Raw genomic sequence first — 24684 nt, forward strand, 5'->3', positions numbered from 1 at the left:
TTCCCGTATACCATTAATTTAACCTGAAACTTTCGCTTATTTTAAACGTATCCAATCAATGGTATTTATCTATGATCCATTTTTTATTTAAAGCGTTTACTTTGTAGTCAAAAGTCATTTTAATTTATTTTTTTACAAAAAAAATGTTACTTATGTTTGTTTATAACCACTCTGAGATATTTGTATTGTACCGGTTATAAAACGCACCCATCTCTTTGTCAGGACTATTATCCTGACGAAGAAACGGGTCTCTTACCCGGCAGATTGAAATCCGGTGAGTGGTAATATACTAATATAACTAACACTTTTTTTGTAAAAAAAAGTCTCCAATCAAATTTATTCCCTTCCTAGATCCAAGAATCCGCAACGCATCAATATGATACTGTTTAGTATTTATATGCCCTATGCATCACTGAGTTCGGATGACGGTCGAAAATGTGCTTGCAACACTTCTTTTTAAAGTATTTTTATCTCTACGATACTAAAATAAAATTATTCATTAAAATATTTATGGAGAGACTTCCTACGATATTTATCCGAATCAAAATTTAAGAATTCAATCGTATTTGCGAGTAAACATACTTTATTTTAATGTACACGTCTATTCAAGCTTTTAAATGTCAAAAGGTAACTTTTTAACGTTCACAAATAATACTAAACGCTTACTCGAGATAATCAGATCTTCAGTCATCCCCTCCTCGGGCTTTCTCCATCTCTTATCGTCATAATTTTATCAAGTCAGACGAAACGCATTAATGTGCCTATTGTACAGTATAATGTTCTGGGCCGAATTTGTGTTGGAAAAAATGCTCCTTTTTCTGACGCTTTGAAGCTACTTTAGGGACATCTCGGAACCCAGTTCATTCCCTGGATTGGGGTGCGGTGTTTTGATTTCGGGTCTTTTTCTGGTGATTTAATGCTAATGATTTGTCACTATTAAGCTCGCTCGTACAGTTTACCCCGATACATGACTACGTGTTGAACAAATGGTTCGAGCGATGTAAAATAAGGCGATGTGTTAGCTGTTAGCTCTCCGTAATATAAATAAAACAATGGAAGGTTGTAGATATCACGTCGCCGCCATTACTCTCGGAACAAAAGCAATTTTCACTCAAAGGAAAATTCATGTACTTCTCTCTATATTATTTATGTAACACTCAGAGCGGTATAGCAAACAGACGCACGTTTCTGGAAGCGCAGTGGCTCGGTATTAGGAGCCGTGATGACGTCATGTCGGGTTAATGACGCGGGGAGTCCAGCTAATGAAGGGACGCTGCATACCTCGGTGCTTAGTCATATTAATGCCACTCAGGAGTGAGTGCACAGCTTATTTAAATGTTATTGCACGTTCATATATATGGGAGTACATGATAATGAACTTAATTCGCTTTATGGGAATACTACCCCCTAGCGTTTGGGATATATATTCAAGCTTCACGATTAATTCACTGTCTTATATCATAATATATCCTTATTATTTTATATTATCGCGTCGTTTTACTTACAACATTATAAAATTATAAAATATCTTTCTTATTCGTCAAATAGACTCAAATTTGCGATGAAACTTTTTTTTTCAATTCAATGTGTCTCAAGAGAAACAAAACATATTTTTTTATAGGAAGGTAATCTGGGAGCATCGCAGGGCATACGACCCGCCACAGGCTGGCTTGAATGATCACTTTTGGATTTCCGATGTTAGATCATGAGTAGAATGATGATGCTCATTAATATATCTTGATATATCATCATAAGAATTTAAATCGAGTGTTTAATAGAATAAAAAAAACGCTACGTATTTCAGTACAGGGTTATACATCAACGTGTAATGAAAGTGATCGAATAAACGATTTCGATAATTGGATTAATTTATTGACAGTCTTTCAAAAAAAAATCATTTTAAAATTCTGACTATATAATCCGTTCATATTATCCAAAATACTTTAAGTTCAAAACAGAAGCTCCAGAAGAATAAATAACTTTTTATTTATTTTACTAGCTTTTTCTTACTTGTCTTATTGTAAAAATACACGCATGTACGTAGTACCATTTTATATAATAACCAAATATCTAAAATACAAGAAAGTTATATATAAGCATCGATGTGGGGATTTTAGTAACTAACAAGATGTCCAAACAATAAAACAAGATATAAAGGAATTTAAATGTAAGCATTGACCATATAATCTGATTAATATGTTTAACCATATGTGTGTGTGTATCTGATTGGTTCTGAAAAAAAAATTATCTAGGCTAAAGACCAAAAAAATCATCTACCTTCATTAAAATAATAAAATATCATTTTTCCCTGATCAAGAAATTATCTAGACTAATTTATATAAATCCTCGGTTTCTTTCAGTTCCCCCTGGAGTTCCCGTCATAGTGGAAAGATCTGGAAGAGAAGTTGGAGGCTCGCGCATTGGACCCAAGGAGGAGGGAGACGACTTGCTGCTGACTTGTAGAGTGCAAGGGGGTAAGATAATCGAGATTCTCATTTAGTAAGACGGAAATTAAGTAATTAATTATTCACTCCACTATTTCCTCTCATTCAAGGGTGACAAAAGCTGGCAAACTTGAGAATAATTACTTGATTGTCAATATAAGAGATATGTCTTGTCTACATATTCAAATTAGAAATTAATTTATAAGTGAGTACCTACTTTCAATAGTTTATGTAGTGAAATTTCAATTGAAAGGTGTCTTAACTTGCTATAAAACATGTATTGGTCCTCTTTATATGAAAGAAGTTGGAAGTCAGAGCATCTCAGGGCTTACGACCTGGTATTTGGCTGACATCCTGTCCATTATTGAACATCCATACTGCATTTATTTTTGAAACCTGTATATATACAATGGTCTCAGAATCTTCCACATGTGGGTACGTTTTACGATACGTTTGTGAGTATGACTGATTGTAGTGCCACCACTTAAGGACATGGTGAAGCATTTATTAATTTTTTCAACATATTTGAGATACATTCTGAATAAGTTTCGTATATTTTTTAGGAGTATATTTTGGCCTTCTTTTAATGTAGAAGGGTGAACGTTACACAATTCTATAAAATGCCAGCCAAACGGCAAGTCGTGAGCCCTGGGATGCTCAAACCTTCGTTTTCTTTCGTATAAAGAGTAACGATAGATGTTTCAAATCTAATTGAGACACCTTTATATTGACATCTCATCCGTAGGGTAAATTATCCTGTATCTGATATGGTAAAAAATATTTATATTGTTCAATTTAACCAAACACTTTCTTATTATATTTTATTTAAACATATCACGAAATCACATAATTTATTGTCCTTAATAGAGTTGTTTTTAATCAAGATGGATATTATCTATAAATATAATCGCTCTGAAAAAAACATCAAGGAATTTATGATATATTAATACACAAATATACATATTTACAGTATTTTTACATATTTATAGTAAGTTAGCGGATTTTAACAACGTGCGTTTGACCTAAATATCATCAGATAGATCTGGGAAAATTTCAAAGCAATGGAGTATTCTTTCTTCGTGTTTTTTTTATTTTATTTTATGAATAAACTTACATACATAAATATTAAAACTTTCAAGATTAAAGAATTTACTTTTTTGTATATTTATATTTTTTACTTCATCCATAGATTTTATATAAAAACTTAAAAAACAATGTCTCGTTGCTAAAAAGTTTTTTTTATTTGACCATAAAAAAATGTCGTAAAGTTAAATGCACAAAATTTTAATGTCTTCCACCAGCTTGTCATAAGGTTCAGAAAACAGAGTGCCTATTAAAATTCTGTTACAATTCAATTATATTTTGTCCGCAGCGAAATGAACGTATTATACACATAAAACAGAATCACAGTAATTAAGTTGTGCATTTAAATGAATATTTTTAAGAAATACGAACAAAATTTTAAAATTAATATCGCGGGCATAACTAGATTATTTTTTTGTTTGAGCTAAACGAGACATTATTTATTGATGTTGCAGAATTATTTTAAATGCAATAATGTGTTCACACATATATATATATATATATATATATATATATATATATATATATATATATATATATATATATATATATATATATATATATATATATATATATATATATATATATATATATATATATATATATATATATATATATATATATATATATATATATATATATATATATATATATACAACATTTTGAGTGTGTCCAAATACTTGTTCACAAAATCTGGATTATCTCCAATTACAGGAGTTATTTTCATATTATTTTTTGACATTTCATCAAAGATGAAGAAGAATATGGAAGTCTGGGCATTTACGGGGCTTACGACCGTCATAGGCTGGTTTGAGTGATCACTTTACACACGTGTAACATTCACCAATTCTACCCATTATTGACAACCACACTTCTCAAATTCTTCGAAGTTCTATATATATGAACCAATTTAGAAACTTTGTTCTTGAATCACTAGAACCTCACTAGAGACATCTATTGGTGAGATGTAAAGAAGCTTTTTTATTAAGCAGAAACTCTTATATTAGTATGTGAGATCCGAATCCCGGATTATAATCACACACATGAGAAACGCCAGAAAATACCATTTTCATTTTTATTATTAAGCTTATAATTTGACCAGATAATTTATTTACAACATTTTGAGTGTGTCCAAATACTTGTTCACAAAATCTGGATTATCTCCAATTACAGGAGTTATTTTCATATTATTTTTTGACATTTCATCAAAGATGAAGAAGAATATGGAAGTCTGGGCATTTACGGGGCTTACGACCGTCATAGGCTGGTTTGAGTGATCACTTTACACACGTGTAACATTCACCAATTCTACCCATTATTGACAACCACACTACTCAAATTCTTCGAAGTTCTATATATATGAACCAATTTAGAAACTTTGTTCTTGAATCACTAGAACCTCACTAGAGACATCTATTTATATTTTGGACACACTCAAAATGTTGTAAATAAATTATCTGGTCAAATTATAAGCTTAATAATAAAAATGAAAATGGTATTTTCTGGCGTTTCTCATGTGTGTGATTATAATCCGGGATTCGGATCTCACATACTAATATAAGAGTTTCTGCTTAATAAAAAAGCTTCTTTACATCTCACCAATAGATGTCTCTAGTGAGGTTCTAGTGATTCAAGAACAAAGTTTCTAAATTGGTTCATATATATAGAACTTCGAAGAATTTGAGTAGTGTGGTTGTCAATAATGGGTAGAATTGGTGAATGTTACACGTGTGTAAAGTGATCACTCAAACCAGCCTATGACGGTCGTAAGCCCCGTAAATGCCCAGACTTCCATATTCTTCTTCATCTTTGATGAAATGTCAAAAAATAATATGAAAATAACTCCTGTAATTGGAGATAATCCAGATTTTGTGAACAAGTATTTGGACACACTCAAAATGTTGTAAATAAATTATCTGGTCAAATTATAAGCTTAATAATAAAAATGAAAATGGTATTTTCTGGCGTTTCTCATGTGTGTGATTATAATCCGGGATTCGGATCTCACATACTAATATAAGAGTTTCTGCTTAATAAAAAAGCTTCTTTACATCTCACCAATAGATGTCTCTAGTGAGGTTCTAGTGATTCAAGAACAAAGTTTCTAAATTGGTTCATATATATAGAACTTCGAAGAATTTGAGTAGTGTGGTTGTCAATAATGGGTAGAATTGGTGAATGTTACACGTGTGTAAAGTGATCACTCAAACCAGCCTATGACGGTCGTAAGCCCCGTAAATGCCCAGACTTCCATATTCTTCTTCATCTTTGATGAAATGTCAAAAAATAATATGAAAATAACTCCTGTAATTGGAGATAATCCAGATTTTGTGAACAAGTATTTGGACACACTCAAAATGTTGTAAATAAATTATCTGGTCAAATTATAAGCTTAATAATAAAAATGAAAATGGTATTTTCTGGCGTTTCTCATGTGTGTGATTATAATCCGGGATTCGGATCTCACATACTAATATAAGAGTTTCTGCTTAATAAAAAAGCTTCTTTACATCTCACCAATAGATGTCTCTAGTGAGGTTCTAGTGATTCAAGAACAAAGTTTCTAAATTGGTTCATATATATAGAACTTCGAAGAATTTGAGTAGTGTGGTTGTCAATAATGGGTAGAATTGGTGAATGTTACACGTGTGTAAAGTGATCACTCAAACCAGCCTATGACGGTCGTAAGCCCCGTAAATGCCCAGACTTCCATATTCTTCTTCATCTTTGATGAAATGTCAAAAAATAATATATATATATATATATACATACGCTCAAGTTTTTAATATTTATTCATCTGTATTAACTCTGGCACACAAAAACAACATTTAGGTAAAGAAAAAAAAACTTTAACAAAATGTCAAATGAAATATTACACGGCAAATTGTAAAGAAATTATTTAATAGGTTTATGTATACCAATTTACATCTACTTCGTTAGGGAAATTGAGGTGCAAATTAATTTCTAAGGCAATGCTATGTAAAATATGCACATATGTGCCTGTAGGTATAAGGATATATATAACTCCACACTCCCTTATACATTATTCTTTAAATATTTATGTCGGTACCTACCCTTAGGGAACCCCCAGACCAGGGAACGGGTTAACCTAATTCTGATTGCTTTCTTATCACACTCATTAATTTACGCCTACAGAAATACCCTAATTTTTCTTCGGTTAGTAGGTTCCCAGCGTTTTGTTTACACACTTTAGTACACCGGCACCTATCCATGTACCTATTTATAAGTTATATATGTACATATTTTTTAAAAAATATATGTATATAAATATACGCATAAACACAATTCATTAATTATTTATTTGTAATGTTTAATTTCATTAAATGTGCGTGCATAATTCAATTGCCTGGATGCTTATAAAGAAAAAAACTAGTAAAATATTTTTATCTTACATTATTTGTATAAAAAAAACTGCTTACTTCAGTGGAAACATTTCCTCATATTGTGTTATAGTCACGAACTATGTAATGGAGTATTCTTAATGACACATTAAACAAACAAGTAATACGGTATCCTATGAAAATATAATCTGCAATTTTTTCTTTCTAATATTTAGTAGGTTTTATTTTAGATGACTTTGTACCTGTATGAAATTTCAATCATACTGAAAATTTAGTTTATCATAACCTTTAAAACGATCAATTATAAAATTTATAAGTTGTTTTTTTTAATATTCTGGTTCATTCCTTTAATTCCAACTGTCCATTATATGAACCACTAAAACAACACAATGTTCTCGTATGTAGGTACTTGCTAGGATTCAAAAGCGTTAGCGTTGACATATCAAAAGCTTGAGAAATGTTTTAATAAAAAAAGTAATAAAATAAAAGAGTTTTAAGCATGCAGTACAATTAAATCGACAGTACTTACAATAAGTCGAGATTTGAATACTCATAACAATGAAAATTTAAAATGAGGGCTTTCATTACACATTGCTAACATTCACCTTTACGTATCCGATAAATTATTTAGGGGTTTTACATAATTGGGTCGTTTGTTTCGGTTCATCCCGTGGGGACAAAATGGGTTATGCGTCCCATTTTTTAAATAAATCACCATAATTCATGGTGGTACTCGAAATAACGGGGTGTTCTTTCTCTAAAGCGTTCTGCGAATTCCTCACATAGAGACGCTTTCACTCTTACACCGGCGCTCGTGTCACAATTCTAAGTCTCGGCTCGCTCCAGGTAATGGCCGAACATTACACTTCTTTTGTGACTTTTTGTTCGCCGAGACAATGGGCCCTTGAAGCGTTTACATTCAGGGAACACGGTCCGCCTAGAAGGGCATTTGTGGACGAAAGCGACGCGTTGAATTTTCACGACGCTAAATGTCGCCGTACTTGTGAAGCCGTCCTCAATCAGAATACAAAGTTTTCAGCCGGGAAGCCGACGCCGGCGCCGACTCTCTAATTGACTTTTTGCGGGCTATAAAAATAATTGTTTTATTGTTAACCAAGGTGTGATTACCATTTAAAGACCTCATTATCGTTTCTTTTGTAATTTTATCTCACTTGCAATGACAAGTGCTTCTTCTGATCTTTGAGCATTAACAAAAAAGTTTTTTTCAAATGTTTTGACAACTTTGTACATATGAGAAAAAGATTAACATATATTCGTAGTTCTGGGGCATATATGTTTACATAAATAATATGGAGAAATTGAGGAGAGATGATGTAAGATCAATTCGATGGCAATTGCAACACATCGCTCCAGTACGACTACATATCCAACCCTTTTTTTATATTTAGACATATGTATACACTTTTTTTTTAAAGAACATATTATTAATTCTTTGTCATAAAACCAGTATATAAGGGATAAATATCATGATGTGTGATTATTGACTAATAAATTAAAATGAAAAATCACAAGACTATCAGTGACATTCTTATTGAAATCTGTAGAGAACGAAGGGAGATATGAAGGTTTAAACATTAGATATTTGAATAAAACGTGCGTTCGCATATGTCATCAAATTTTCGTCATCGAACGTTTTATAACTTCATATGGTTTATTGTCTATGGTTTATAGAGCTGTAATAGTAGTAGTGTGGATTGTTTGTTTACCACTCTACTACCATTTGTGTTATACAAATATGAGGGGAGGGGGGAGTGGGAGGGTAGACTATAGACATCAACAAATAGAGCCGCCAATAATTTAGCAATGACACTAACCTTAAAATAAATCCATCGTTTCTGTGACGTCATTCATTGCCAACTTACGAAAATAACATTTTTCGAAGGCGAATTTTCCAAAAGAAAATGATGAATGAAAATATTAATTATATCGGCTGTTATAAACACAAAACGTGTATAATACAATCCTTTATAGGTTGAGTATGTTAAATTAGATATTCCTCCTGTCTGACAAAAATCCATTACGCGAACACTCACAATTGGTAAAGGATTTTATAAATTCTACCAGGGTAGGAGAGCAACACACATTTACACATTTATAAACTGAATAGATATTTTTACTCTCTTGCAGGTCGACCGCCACCGACAGTCCGATGGCTGGTGAATAGGGTGCTCGTAGATGTGGAGTACGAGCACAGCACGGGGGACGTGACGGAGAACAGACTATCCTGGCCCGCCATCGGCAGACAAGACTTGGCGTCTACCTTCACCTGTCAGGCCACCAATAACATCCTCGTGGAACCGCAAGAAACATCATTCGTTCTGGACATGAACCGTAAGATATTTCTTCATGTATTCATCAATCGTTGTAGACATAAACTGTTAGAAATTTCTTCACGTATTCACCATTCGTTCTAGACATGACCCGTAAGATATTTCTTCGTGTATTCATCATTCGTTCGAGATATGAACCGTAATATATTTCTTCATATATTCACCATTCGTTCTGGACATGAATCGTTAGATATTTTTTCGTGTATTCATCATTCGTTCTGGATATGAACCGTTATATATTTCTTCATGTTTTCACCATTCGTTCTGGACATGAATCATAAGATATTTCTTCATGTATTCACCATTCGTTCTGGACATGAATCGGTAGATATTTCTTCATGTATTCATCATTCGTTCTGGATATGAACCGTAAGATTTTTTTTTTTAATATTCATCATTTGTTCGGGACATGAACTGTAAGATATTTCTTCATGAATTCGCCATTCATTCTGTACATTAATCGTTAGATATTTTTTCATGTATTCATCATTTGTTCTGGATATGAACCGTAAGATATTTCTTCATGTATTCATCATTCGTTCGAGATATGAATTGTAAGATATTTCTTCATGTATTCATCATTTATTCTGGACATAAACCGAAGAAATATCTTCATGTATTCATCATTCGTTCTGGACATGGAAAGTTAGATATTAGTTAGTCAACTTGTGAAATGGATCCGTAATAGAATGACGATAATTTATATTCTTTGCATAAAAGTATTCTTACGAATATTTCCAATATCATTTTTTTAAATATTTTGGCTACCCATAAAAATTTACCAAGAAGTATTTATTATTTTATTCATAATAAAATAAATTAATATCATAGGTGTTTGAAAATAGTGCGGAATACATCGAAATACATCATAATATATTTCAGGTAGGCGCTGTGGCGTAGTCGGGCTCGACTGCGAAACTGCCGTCGCGGGTTCGATTCTCGCCAATTGCAAAATGAATTCAAGAAAGATTTATTTTCAATTGGTCTGGGTGTTTGTGATGTATTATTCACATTTACTTTCCCTATCCTTACCATCCTACCTGCAGACAAGCATCTAAAATAAACGCTTGCGAGATTTTAAATTTTAAAAAAAGGTATTTACGTTAAGTGAAATTTTACTTTAAAATTGAGAGATATCACCACAAGGCTTCTGCCATATCAATCAATGAAATCTTATTTTTATTCACTGTAAACACGATATCCAAGTGTTAATCGCAAGAGAATTCTGACTATCTGGACTAAATGGGTAAGAAGCTTGTCGAAATAATATAAATTCTCTTATGCCTACTTTAATCTGAATCTAGAGGGAAAAATATGTTTACTCTACGAAAAAGGTTATTTTGATAAAATCGTAGACACTTTATGTATTTTTTCCGTTCCAGTGCGTCCTTTGACGGTGGAAATGGAAAAACCGAACTCACCGATGGCGGCAGATAAACGGTACGCCGTGACATGTATATCGGCGGGCGCTAGACCCAGTGCTACCATCTCCTGGTTCAAGGGCAAACGCCAGCTTAAAAAGACCAAGGTAAGACAGTTGACATTTCAAAAGTATCGGTAAAACCTGACCTCCTTTACTGTTATGTTTTCCTGTTCCGTGTATCGTAGGAGGTTTATTATTTTATAAGCGATTCCAGCAAATTAAATTCTCCAACTTTTGTAACGTATTTTTACCATATCGTAGTCGTACAGGAAAAAGTGACCAACTAACAAATCGTAAAATGTTCCGGAGGGCCATTTGAGGCACTTTTGGTTGGCAAGAAAATAAATATCAATACAGTTAGTCATTTTTAGCAAGTCAATATATTAAACTTACAAGTTTGAAATCCTTTGGGATTTTTTCAGGGCGATTTAAGCTAGTAAGATATAAAATGGTCAATGATTACGTTTTTGTAAAAAATGCACTTGATCACTTTCTCCTGTATGACTACGATGTTAAGATTTTTTCTAGGGAGGCTTTATATTAATAAAAAATTTATTTTTTGGGTAGTAGATGCTTTTGAAAGTGATCAGGCCAGGAGTCGGAATAATTGTCATAAACTCGTTTATATGAGGAGATGCATGAATGTGGAAGAGCCGAAGACTGTTTGCGACGACAGATTGGTGTGACGTTTTATTCCCTATGCCTACTCCTGCGGAGGAGCGGTGTGTTGTTTATTGAGTTTTAGATGCCTTATTTCTCCCTCCGTAGTGTAATAATTAGCACGTTTAACTACCATACTGGAGGCCCCGGGTTCGATTCCCAGTGAGGGTCAATATAAACGTTTCTCATTTTTACTTATTTTATAATAGCCTAGACATGTTAATATCACCTTATCCTTGTGTAAGTAAAGATTGACATAATAAAACGTCAATATTTTGCAGTGACCTATGCACAATTGAGTGTCGTTAAAGGTTAGAAAAAGTAACAACTAAGTTGAATACTTCCATTTTTTCATTCTTAGTAAAGTTTAGGATCGCATATTGGGTTTATTATCAGAAGCATAAATAAAAAAATCTAAAAAATATTTGATTATAAAAACTTTAATAATAAATTTATAAAAGTTAATTATTTTTTCTCCGTCTACATCAGGTTGATTCCTGCGCTAGGCGATACGGGAGAGTCGTCATAAATATTTTGTCAAATATGCGCAGAACTCTGCTACCAATATTTGTGCGGAAATCCGCAGAGCCCGAATAAGATTAATTATTTGATAGATTTATTTATCCTCTCCCTACAATACAGTCAGAGCGAATCAGAAAAATGTTTATTGCGTTCATAAATCTTCCCAGTTGAAAGGGAATTCAGCGCACTGCCTACACTTTCACCTGAAACCCGCAATTACCCTTAAATCTTTCTGTCAAACTGGAGCGATCTGCGTACAACATACGTCTTCCTCTAAGTTGCATTTAAATATTCCTCGTATCTAATTTACGAAGAGAGCAAGAGTGTGCTTAGAATTTCCTTGTGAGAAAGGACCCCGCGAAAGAAACGCAATAAATCTAGCCTCGCTGTACGAGGAGTAGAGAATACACCTCTTCTTACATCTGCGCTCCTAATACTATTAACCAACATCGAGAATCTTCACTGGAGATGTGACAATTTTACAAATATCTCTTTAAATAATATTTGCCCATTTAGGTATTCTTTTATTTCGTAATAAAAGAATACTTAAACGAATTAAATTAATTCATTAATCAAATAAATCTTCTAACAAAAGCGTTCATTTAAAAACCAACACCTAAAAACCGATCGAATAAGATGATTTTGATTTTATATGTGAACAAGACTTAATAATAAAATATAAAAAAATTGGAAAGTTAATATAGAGCCATTTTCGTAAAGAACACCCTTGAGGGCACGTAATTAAATTGGGGTTAAGATATTGCGGAAATGTTTAAGCGAACAAATGATTTTCATTTTTTTTGTAAAGATCATCTTACTAACTGTTTCTCATTGGTGGTGGAATTACTTTACCCTTAGCATTTGTTGTAGCCGGTGGGAACGTGAAACGTCTATCAACCAATTTGTCCGAAATACACTGATGTTTTAGATATTCAGGAGTCATGATATGTATTGATTTATACATGAATAAATAGAGTATATACTCCACCCTTTCGTGAAAGTGTTACCATTGCAGTTTATTCAAAATGTGGAGTGATGTGACTGAATTTAGAAATTCCAAAAATCAGTATCGCTGCAGCGTTTAACACTGATCGCAGTAGAGTCATTTATTTACAACATTTTGAGCGTGTCCAAATACTTGTTCACAAATCTGGATTATCTCCAATTAAGGGAGTTAGTTTTCATACTATTTTTTGACATCTCATCAAAGATAAAGAAGAATATAGAAGTCTGGGCATTTACGGGCGTTTTGGGCATTTCTTTTTATCTCACCAATAGATGTCTATAGTGAAATTCAATTGATTCGAGAACAACGTTTCTAAATTGGTACATATATAAATAGAACTTCCAAGAATTTGAGTAATGTGGTTGTCAATAATGGGTACAATTGGTGAATGTTACACGCGCGTAAAGTGATAACTTAAACCAGCCTATGACGGTCGTCAGCCCCGTAAATTCCTAGACTTCCATATTCTTCTTCATCTTTGATGAGATGTCAAAAAATAATATGAGTCATTTATTGTTTTGTAGACCCGGATTTATACTTTAACAAAAATCAACTGTTTAATTTTCTAGTGTTCAAAAGGAAATTATATTCATATTGTCTTTCTTCTTCTTTAACCCCTCTCAAGGAGAGCACTCTATCGCATCAACGCGGTGTTAACTCAATCATTTATCATATTAATGTTAAGTTATCATTCCTACGCTCCAGATTCTTGGTTTTGGGATTAGAATATATTTGATGGGATGTAGAATACGCACTGAAAAAGCTTGGGGTGAAGGACGTTTCTGATATATGAATGAGGTAATATAAAGTATGTCATAAAGGAGAGAAAAGAGAGAACAGCATCAATGGCTTGGCTCTAGGGATTGGATAGAAGTATTCATTCTAACTTGTGCAATCTATCGCTTTGGCGTAGGAATCCCTAGAGGATAATTTCCTCACATGTCCTTACTTTGTGAAATCCTCATATCCTGTCTAATTAAAAGTGTTCCTGTTTATTTTTCTTTAGCATATTACAGTGTTTATACAAGTGTGTAATATTTTTGTACCTTGCATGCTTTAGATATATATAAAAAAATACTATCCCAGCTATGTTGTAATATTGTATGTAGAGTTTTGCGTGTTCTCTGTTAATTTTCCTAAATAAAATAAAATTAATGGTTAAACAGAGATTACCATTAATATTCTCGGTATTTCAAATACTTTTTGACGTCAACATTTTCCAGCATGAAATTTATTAATGAAATTACATATTTATGTAGAACACTTGATGTTTCTATCAGCAAAAGCTAAACTGGCAGTACACAACGGAGTTTTGGTTCTAGGCCTAATGTATGGAAGTGAAGCATGGGGTTGTCAAAAGAAGGATGAAAAAAGACTTAATGCAGTCGAAATGCGACCTCTTAGAATAATATGCGGAAAAACGACCTATGATAGATGTTTGAATGGTGATACAAGGAAAGAATGTGAGATAAACTTTATCGATAAAATTAAGAGATGTGTTTTGAAGTGGTGTGTTTGTGAATCAAATGAGTGACAAAGAACAGTTAATAAATTTTTGAAGCGTATGTAGTTGGAAAAAGAAACAGAGGAAGACCGATAAAAAATTGGTATGGTCGAATATTTCAAATAATTGAAGGTGGTCGGGTCAGGAGTCGGAAAGATCAACAGGTGTGTTGTATAAAGAGATGCATCAATGTGGAAAAGGCGAATATTGTTTGCAAATACCGGCTGATGTGGCATTCTGCAGGGAAGCGGCATGATGGTTAGTTTGTTAGTAATTTAACATTTAAAAAAATAATAATAATAATAATTCCTCCGGATTAAAGCGATTTAAAACATTTCACACTAAAATCTTACATTTTTATTTCCGGATTATCATTTACTTTTATGAAGAAAAAAAACATTTATTTTTATATTTCTTATTTTATAAAAAATATTTCAATTTTTTACTATTTCTGTGAGCCTAGGCGGCTTATTTAAATTTATCAATAAAAATAGATATCACATCAAAAGTCCGCGCAACTAACTACGGGACCACAACCCGACACTTTCCGTTCAGTTGCCACCTAGAATATAAACAAGAGAATTCATCTTCAAGCCATTAGTCATAATAAATGTAATATTATATTCGACGTACAAATAAAACCGATGTGTTTTTTATTGAACCGCAAAAATGTACTGTTTTTTATATTGTACACTCGTGTCTGCCTCAGCGATATATAATATCAGAGGTCCATATTTTGGCATTCCCACAGCTGGGAGATTTATGTTCCGACACTTCACCGTGGCACATAGCAAATAGGTGTCGTTTTGGCTACTTCATTCGGCATGCGAAAGAAAAATGCCTCCTTCTTTGTAACTCAATGGAGTATTTTTATTTCGCCCTTGTAAACGTGTAAACTAACGATTTGCGAAGCTGGCTCAGCGCAAACAAATTGGCACATTTTTATACAAAGGGTAGACCCGCAACGCACGGCCCACGATAAAAATCGCCAGCAAGTTGTTCTTCACCCCCTCGCACGCGCCTTTCTCTCTACGTGCTGCGGTCAATGAAAGGGAAATTCGTTTACTTCTTTCCGAGAAATTGTTTAGCACTTTCACCCAAAGTGTTTGCGGTGCTCACGTGATTCTTCAACTTAAATACAAAGGACCTTATAACCGAGACGAATGAGAACCTAACCTTACTTTGTCACCTCGGCAAGAAAAACTATATTTACTCCCACTTTGAAGGTCGTCTGATAAGGATCTCAATTTTGCCGTAAAAGATCCAAATATCATTTATAAAGCAAATATATAAATGGATTTGGCGTTTAATTTGTAGAACTCCATTTAAAAACTGATTATTTGCGTCTAAGTTTTTTATTGTAAGAACAATAACACATTAAAATGAAATTAACTGATTAACTAACCATCACGCCGCTTCCCCGCAGGGGTAGGCAGAGAGAATAGAACGCCACACCACTCTGTCTTTGCAAACATTCCTCGCCTCTTCATTAAAATCAATTTTGTGACAATTGTTTCGTCTCATTTTCAAATAAATGTTTCTGACATTCGTTTAAAAATGCCAAAATTAATCAAATATACTTGCAACAACCCTTGACTACTCAAACTAGTATCCTTTTGATTTGTTGAAATGTTTTGTTTTTTAGAAATTTACACAACCTTAGAACAAATAATTAATAAAGAGCTTATAACCGAAACGAATGAGAACCTAACCTTAATTTGTCACCTCGGTAAGAAAAACTGTATTTACTCCACCTTTGAAGGTTGTCTGACAAGGATCTCAATTTTCTCAAGAAAATTCCAAATATCTTTATAAAGCAAATATATTTGTAACAAGTCTTGACCACTCAAAATAGTTTACTTTTGACTCGTTAAAAAATATTGTTTTTAAGATAAAATTTACACAACCTTTGAACAAATAATCTTAAAATGAACCACCAAACGTAATTTATCTTGACATTTTTTGTTGTTGTTTTGTTTCTGTTGAAATGAAAATATAATATTAATTTTGTTTGCAAAGAATTTTCTAGATTTAAAAGCATATGTTAAATATGCTTTTATTTCCTTTATTAAAAGATAAATATCATTTCTAAGAAAATACAAAAAAAAATACACGTGCCGTCGTACTTTTGTTTATTTAAAAGGTATATTACACACATTAACTTGAATGAACATTTATTTTACTTATGAACCTCCTTTATTTGTTTTTTTTTTTTTACTTTTTCCTTCTCCATTAGTGTTTGCTGTAGTCATTGTGGGATTATTTATCCGAGACTGCATGGATGCTGCGTCAGAATTGTTGTTAGTATTTTTGTTGATACCTCAACAGATATGAAAATGTTACTTCGATAAAAATATAGGTGTGCTTGGTTATTACAGAGCTTATTTCCCGTCATTATATCAATGTTTATCTTTGACATTGTGTAACTTCAAATAACCGGATATCCATAATCATAATTATGTTTAATAAATTTAAACAATATTTTATAAATATTTTTTTAGACTCAAGAACAACCCTTTGGTGGACTTCAATCTAGTATTAATGCAAAGATTTAAATACACTTAAAATATTGATAAACGTTTGCATTGATAAAAAAATAAATTCCATATTTTTACAACGGCAACGTTTTTAGCTATCTCATGTTTTAACATTCACCAGTCAAGGTTTTACAGAATAAGCACATTCAACAGAAAAATAACGTCCAAAATTTAAATTTTCATATGTGGGATAATGTGATGATTATAAAAATAAAACATTTTTAAACATGGATTGTTTTGAGAACTACCAAAGCTCCCGAAACTAGACGATTTTACATTAACTAACTCGAAAGTGGTTTTATACAAGTATTGTTTTGTATAATTTAACCCAAAGTTTAATGCGTAAAACATACGAAGTAAACCAAACATATTAAAAAAGTTATATTTTTAATCCTTTGATTACACAGATATACACAAACACAGACATATTTACGTACAATAGTAAGTGTATGTATCCACAGAAAATCACAAAACAAACTTGTAAAATATGGGGATTATCGTCTTATGATATATTATTTCATCCAAAATAAAAAGCAAGTAAGTATCAAAATCCATCTCTACGGGGTATTTTAATATTTTGAGTAAATAGCGCTACTCGGTGTTAAGTATTTGAATTATTTAAGTGGTAGCCATTAAACTCGCTAGGTGGTGTGGCGGGGGCCTCGCGCCTAGAGCCGGCAGCAGGTGCATGTCGAGATGGAATTATACCAACTTATTTATTCTGTGTATTGTAAAATGTACACCACATAACGGCAATTACACAATGATTATTTCCCTGTGTCTGGGTTGACGAAGATTGATGTAATTTATTTGCAAGTAATTAGGTTAGCAGAGAGCAAATCTACCCGCCTATTTATAGAACAAAAGTTCCAACAAGAAAACGGATCGCTTCGCATCAGGCTATTTTGCGCGGTCGTATCTGCCAGTAAAAGGTTTTGCATGCCTTATAACTTAGATTAATCGGTGGTCTTAAATATTATACACGTGAGATTTCAGACGGTACTCGTTAAATTGGGAATTGAGGTGACCAGTTGTGTAGTCAGCAAGAGGGACTCTTTTTAGGAGGTATGGGACTTCTTGCAAACCGAAACTTGCCCGATTTTCACTGAACTTTGATCTTCATATGAGTTCGAAAAGACAAATACATCTGTCACTAGATATATAAGTACACAATTACAAAATAACTTTTGAACGAAAATTAAAGTTATATACAAATCATAAAAAATCAAAACTTAAATATATGAATCCATAATTTCACATATAAAAGTTCATTCATCCCTTGTTTTATACACTCAAATATGGCAAAATATAGTTAAAAACGTTTTTTTTATAAAATCGGCAGAATGTCCTATGTCTCACCAACCCTCTCATTTGTCTCCTAGGGCCTCTAGTGCATCCTAGAAAATCATTTTAGTACCCATTTGGGGAGAATACCGCCCCTATTGGAAACTTTGGCATAGCACTGACAACTTTATTCTTTTACAACATTTTGAGTGTGTCAAAATACTTGTTCACAAAATCTGGATTATCTCCAATTACAGGAGCCATTTTCCTATTATTATTTTTTGACATCTAAATGCCTAGGCTTTCATATTCTTCTTCATTTTTGATGAGATGTCAAAAAATAATACTTTATTCTTGTTTATTATTTTAATCTTTCAGTTCCTGTTTATATTTAATAAATTATTATTTAATTTTTCAGTTTTAACGGCTGTATTTTATATTAACTGTCCGACTTGACTGATTTTATTGAATATATAATAAGGTTTTAAAAGTGATTTTTATAATTAATTTGTAAAAATATATGTTCGGAATAATCGACAAAAAAAAACATCGTTCGTGGCAGGGTTTTCTATAAGATGTGGAAGATTACGGATGCTACTCAAAGTGGCGGCTAATAAAGCCCAGATTTTTATGATGTAAAATAAAGTTACACATTAGAGGAACGAGAGGCGGTGATATTAAGGTGGTAATAAGCATACTTAAGTATTCGCTGGGCGAACTTTATTTGAACTTTTTTTATTTCTTCCTATATAACGGTCTTTCTCGATTTTCCCACATACTCCCCTGCATTAACAGAAGACAAAATTTTAAGAAGGCATATTCCACGTTTAACATTAGATGATTTAAAAATATTAGATTACTAAATACATACATATATTCATGTTTAATTACTTCTGTAATTTGATAAAAATCGTCATAAAAAAATAATTTCTACTTTTGAACTTTTTTAATTTTCTGCGTGAAAGTGTTATTTGTATAGGTAATTACGTTGATATAAAATTTCAATTTTGTGTCCATTACATTTTCCATTGAGAACTAGGAGACATGTTTATAAGGTATATGGAAAAAAAACTTTATTTTTCTAAAAAAAACATCTTCTTGGTCACTCAATTTTAGTACTGATTTCAATGTTAACTATTTTAAAATATTTTTAAATAATTCAAGGTGTTTAAAATATCAAATTGTAAAATACAATTAGATTTAAAAATATATTAACTATAAAATACTTAGCTTCAAGAAAGAAACATAATTTTGTTAAGTAAATAAAAACAATGTTTTATTCTAAGTTTAAGTGGCCTTGTTAGAAGCAACAACTTTTTTAATGTTTTTACGCGTCATGTTTTTTTAAAAGCAAATGGCGATTGAATGAAATAAGGACTTCTTTAAAATAAGTATTTTGTAACAAATTATTTCAAATAAAATGATTAATTTTGATAACCGTTTGCATTGCTTAAAGCTAATCATGCCAATAAGTGCATAAATTTGGTCGGGTATTGCGTATTTCTAACTTTAATTTGAAAAGTATTTAATAATTTCATATAAAAAACATATAATTTTTATTTCTTGAATATTTTTTTGCAGATATTTTGTGGCGCATTTTATAAACTTTGTAAAATAAAAGAACTTTGTTTTAACCACTTTTTATTGGTACACTTTTTATTACCGGTTTTGACAAGAACCTTGTCATCCTCAGAGTTTATGTACTAATTCTTAAACATTAAAATACTCATAGTTAGGTTATAGTTAATTACCCTTCCCTAACGATACCAAAAACTTCCAATACCAAAACAAGGTAGTACATAAACCCTGAGGATTTCTTGTCGAAACCGGTTGGAAAAAGTGTACCATTAAAAAGTGGTTAAAACAAAGTTGTTTTATTTTATTTAGTATTAAATATTTATTTCACTCAGAAAATACTATTGTTGATCAAAATCTATTATGACACGTTTAAATGCATTTCCCATCATTTTTAAGCAAAGTGTTTGAATATGATGAGGAATGTATTGAAACATGGTCAAATTTAATTAAAATATAAATTGGTGATTTCCAAGTGAAATTTTTATTTAAAAAATGGATAGATATTACCACAAAGTGACGGCCGAATCAAATTATGAAATTGAAAAATCTTAAGCTGGGATGTAATAAAAAACCAATACATCATAACAAATACCATCCCAATAAGGTAAGCTAAAATGTAAGAGTTACGCATTAATCGCACTCTTACTACGTTAATATTGGTACTTTGTAAAACATATGAATGTCAATATGTTGTCCCTTTGTCATAAATAAATCCTTGAAAAAAATCTTCTTCCAAACCATAAAGTCTATGTTTACTCGCCCGTGGCAAATAAAGGAAAATCCATGAAAAATACTCAGACAAGGATCCCCAGATATCCTGATTTAACTTTTTGAAAGTAGCAGGAAAACAGGAATTCTCGTCGTGTTATTATTTTCATCCGCGTATTTAAATGCCTTGTTTAAATATAAAAACAAAATAAATACCATAGCGAGACTCAAATAACGACAAATTCCTCGAGCTCTCCGTTATTTGAATTTCAAATATTTTAAAATATTCCGGACTTTTCGGGAAAAACTCCCAAAAGCTTTTTCAATAGTCTTAACTTACTTCCAAAATACACGAAAATGTGTGCTGAAAGTTTGACAAGATTATGATCGAAAAGTATTAATAAATTATAAGATTCAACATCTCCTATATTTGCATAAGCTTCACCCTTTTTCTTCGCAATGCGGATTCAGATTAAACATTCATATTAATGTAAGAGGGTGTAACGTGTAGTCTCGTATCTCTATAAATATTTTCCTTAACCCGAGAAAAGGGCCTTTCATGTGTTTCTTTTTAATAATATGATTATAACTTTGAAATTGTGTTTGAAATATCGATTTGTAAACAAGGATTCAAAGTTTTACAATGTTACATTTATATTCCATTGTGATAAATATGCAGCTTTTAATGAAATATTATGATCGTAAGTAATTAAATAATTGTCTTCGATACTCTATTGAAAATATTTGTAACTGCATTTTTAAATTATAATAAATATATTGTCCAGCAGTAAATATATTTATAATGATTATTTTTAGACTTAGAGACTTTTCTGTCTACATACATTTATTATCACCCTGGACTGGTGTTTAGACGCCCGACTGACCTCTTTGCCTTTACATAATTAACTATTAAGGTAACTCTGATTCTATATGAATCAGCCCTATGCACCGTTAAGTGAGGGTGAGGGTAAAAATAATATTTGAAAATATCTCCTCTATCTAAAAATAGGATATTAATTCTTCAACGCATTAAGAGATCAGCGTTCGTAAAATTTTAATGGTTTGGGATCAACTAGGCCGTTTTCTTTACATCCATTCAATTATAATTTTAGCGATTTCTCGATTTAAACCCTGTCTCACGTACTACGATGCGTTTTCTCAATACCCAACGACTCCCTAACGATCTCTTCTACAAAATCAACCCCCGGCGAGAGAATCGAAGGCCATCCCTCTGTTTTACGACTCCACAGTACGCGACCGACTGCTCTGATTGGATTAATGTTACGACCGGATATCGAGTCACGGTTTTTCACTCAGAGATTATATTTTCATTCCACTGATAACTTCAAATGTCGATAGTGGTAGCGGAAAATCACCACGTCACGGTTTTACCATCGATAAAATTACTCAACAGATATTGATAGTCATTGTTTCTTCGATCATCAAAGAATAATTTAGCGTTTAAAATAAGATAAAGAATAAATTTCAAAACGATGAAATATATTTTATATTAAAATATTATAATGCATTTAATTCCTATTTTTTTCTTATTTATTTACTCCTCAGAAGTACTCAAGTTGTAATTACATAATATAAAATTTTATCATATTAGTTAGATATTAAACACATAAGCTTAGTTATAGGAAATAAAAGGAGTGAATAAAATAAATTAAGTATTGATGTACACAGATAAAAACTTGATTTTCATATATTTTTATTTTTATAAATTATATTTATAAAGGACTATAATTTATACAAAATTAACTAAATATTATACCCACAATACCTAAAAATAAGACCGACACGATCATTATTTTTAATGCGTTTTTTTAATACGAATTAGATTACTTAAATAACAAAGAAAAAAAATCTAAATATTTTTACAAAATGTTGATTTAGATTTAAGTTTTTCAAATGATATAAAAATATTTTATTTTATTTTAAATAAATAGTTCAGGGTTTTTTATTTTCCAAAAAAATATTTTAAAAGAAAAGCTGTGCTCGTACTTTTGATAGAATTCAACATAAAATGTTTTGATTTATGTAATGTTAAAACATTAGTTCTCTTCTTTTAATTATAATAAAAATAAAATAAAACTGTACACAACTTCTAGAGTTTACTCAGTTATGTAACCCTGGCATGAAGTTCTGGAGTTTATACCGAGGCACGACATGTTTCAAAATAACTTAATTAAGCCTCTAGTGACAAACTGTATGCCGAGTCACTTAACTCTTTTTCCGTCTTTTCTCTCGCGGGGAAGAAACGTAAACTCTGTCGAAAAGGGGGACGTTACGATCTTTACGTAAAAGTTTAATGGGTGCTGAAAGTCGGTCCGTATTGGCGTTCAAGGAAAAGCTTTGTCCCAATGAAATTTCCTTCGTTATTAGGGTAACAGATCCTGTTATCGCCCTTAAGAACAAATTAAAGCAACTTACTGCATAAATATTTATCTATGAAGCGAAACAAACATCCTTAAAGCAAACGATATATTTCCTTATCCTTTTCAAACTTTCTTTAATATTTTCTAAAATCAAGCTGTAGTTTTAAAATCAATATGTTAGAGAAGATAATAAAATTTTTCCTAAAAGCGAAGTAAACTAATATCTATCTGCTAGAACTCAAGAAACAAACTTCTGGAAAGACTCTTTGTATAATATTTTACGTAATACACAGTTTTCTGAAGTGTTGTTAAAGTTGTGTTATTATGTGTTTTTAAAGTTACCATCTACGATAAATGAATAACGCCAAAATATATATTCTTTTAAATAATATAACATTTATCCCTTATCAAAATTTAATAATCTACATTTAAATAAAAATACACCCTTGTCTTGTGAATCATTATTAAAATTGCATTTAGGAGGTTTTTGTTTATTTATGAAGCTTTGCCTCGGTTTTTACACGTGAATGATATTTAATCAGTACAAACAGTGATTTGTTTTCCGTGAATCCGTTCGTTTAAAAACAGGTATATACATTTTATTAAGAAATAACGCTCAAAGCTTTTATTTTAATGGCTCGACTGTAGGTAGAATAGAGAGGGTGGGAATGAAAGTTAATTTGAAAAACATAACACATTCTGTTTTTAAAATATTATTATTTTGAAAGAATGTTATTGAACCAAATAAACATATTTTATTTAGATTTTGTAAGTCCATGTTTTGTCAGTTTGTTTTTATGTATTTTTTTTTCATTTTAATTTTGCGCTGAATTATTGTATTTTGTACAAGGGGTGTGCAAAGATTTGTTAAAGAATTTACGCAAGTACCTACCCATAATTTGTACTCAGACTTAAAAAGGTCCATAGTTATTTTTCTCTTTCCACATGCGTTAAAACGGTCGTTTCAGTTAATAACATTACATACTTTAATTTAATATACATTAAAGTCTCTTAATTATATAAATCGCTCACTCCTTTCAAGGACGTCATAAATAAAAAAACTTGATTTTTCAGGACAACGTTTTTAAAGATTAAAAATATAACACAATGTATTAAGAATAAATATCAATCCACTTTTTGAACTTTTTACAGTGCAACAGATCTTTTTGGAAAAACCTGAAGCTTTTTCTCCATTTGAAAAATATTTAGTATAATTTTTAAAAAATAATTAAACAATACCTTTTCTTCAAAATGCAAAAACAACACTTTCTGCCCTGTAGCGGGTAAGTATTAAGTTAAAAAGATGCCACTTTAATAAAGTACATTTTCTGGGCATTCCGAAAACATGCACAACTGAAAATTGACAATTTTTTATTTATGACGTTCTTGAAAGGAGTGAGCGATATGTCACAGGCTATTTATTTCCAAATGCCCTCTTGGATTTTTTCGTTGCATAATTAGATCATTGCCGTACATGTAAAAAAATAATGAAGCGAATTAAAAATAGTAAAATCTGCTGCCAATCTATGTTCTTTGTATAATAATAGTACGGCTGTTCAAATTAAGTATGGGACATTTTTTGTAGTAGGTTTTTTTTGCATTTATGGACTAAGTAGACTCTACTTAGTCCGAAAATGCAAAAAAAAACCTACTTAAAAAAAATATCCCTTACTGTGTTTTAAATTTGGACAGCCGAGTAGAATGTCGAAGAAAAAAATAAGCAAATTAATCTTTATAATAAAAATTGACTGTTGGTGGTTTATTTTGAAACAGCAAAAATTTATGTTAAAAATTATGGAAAAAATAAATAAAAATTCTCGATGTGGCGCAGAGGACAAAAT

The 24684-nt window shown here is 31.5% G+C and overlaps 1 protein-coding gene across 1 annotated transcript in view; it reads left to right on the forward strand.

Annotated features, from left to right (window-relative positions):
• Positions 1 to 24684, forward strand: part of LOC148307899 (neural cell adhesion molecule 2-like) — a 151345-nt gene that overhangs the window by 42909 nt on the left and 83752 nt on the right. Inside the window, exons 4-6 of the mRNA XM_088262593.1 lie at positions 2361 to 2474; positions 9038 to 9241; positions 10623 to 10768. Coding sequence (XP_088118719.1) covers positions 2361 to 2474; positions 9038 to 9241; positions 10623 to 10768 — 464 coding nt within the window. The remainder of the gene's footprint in view (positions 1 to 2360; positions 2475 to 9037; positions 9242 to 10622; positions 10769 to 24684) is intronic.

Source organism: Brachycentrus maculatus, unplaced genomic scaffold (assembly GCF_059751285.1).
Source record: "Brachycentrus maculatus isolate JH-2025_06_01 unplaced genomic scaffold, ASM5975128v1 h1tg000185l, whole genome shotgun sequence".
In the NCBI taxonomy this organism is placed as follows: Eukaryota; Metazoa; Arthropoda; class Insecta; order Trichoptera; family Brachycentridae; genus Brachycentrus; species Brachycentrus maculatus.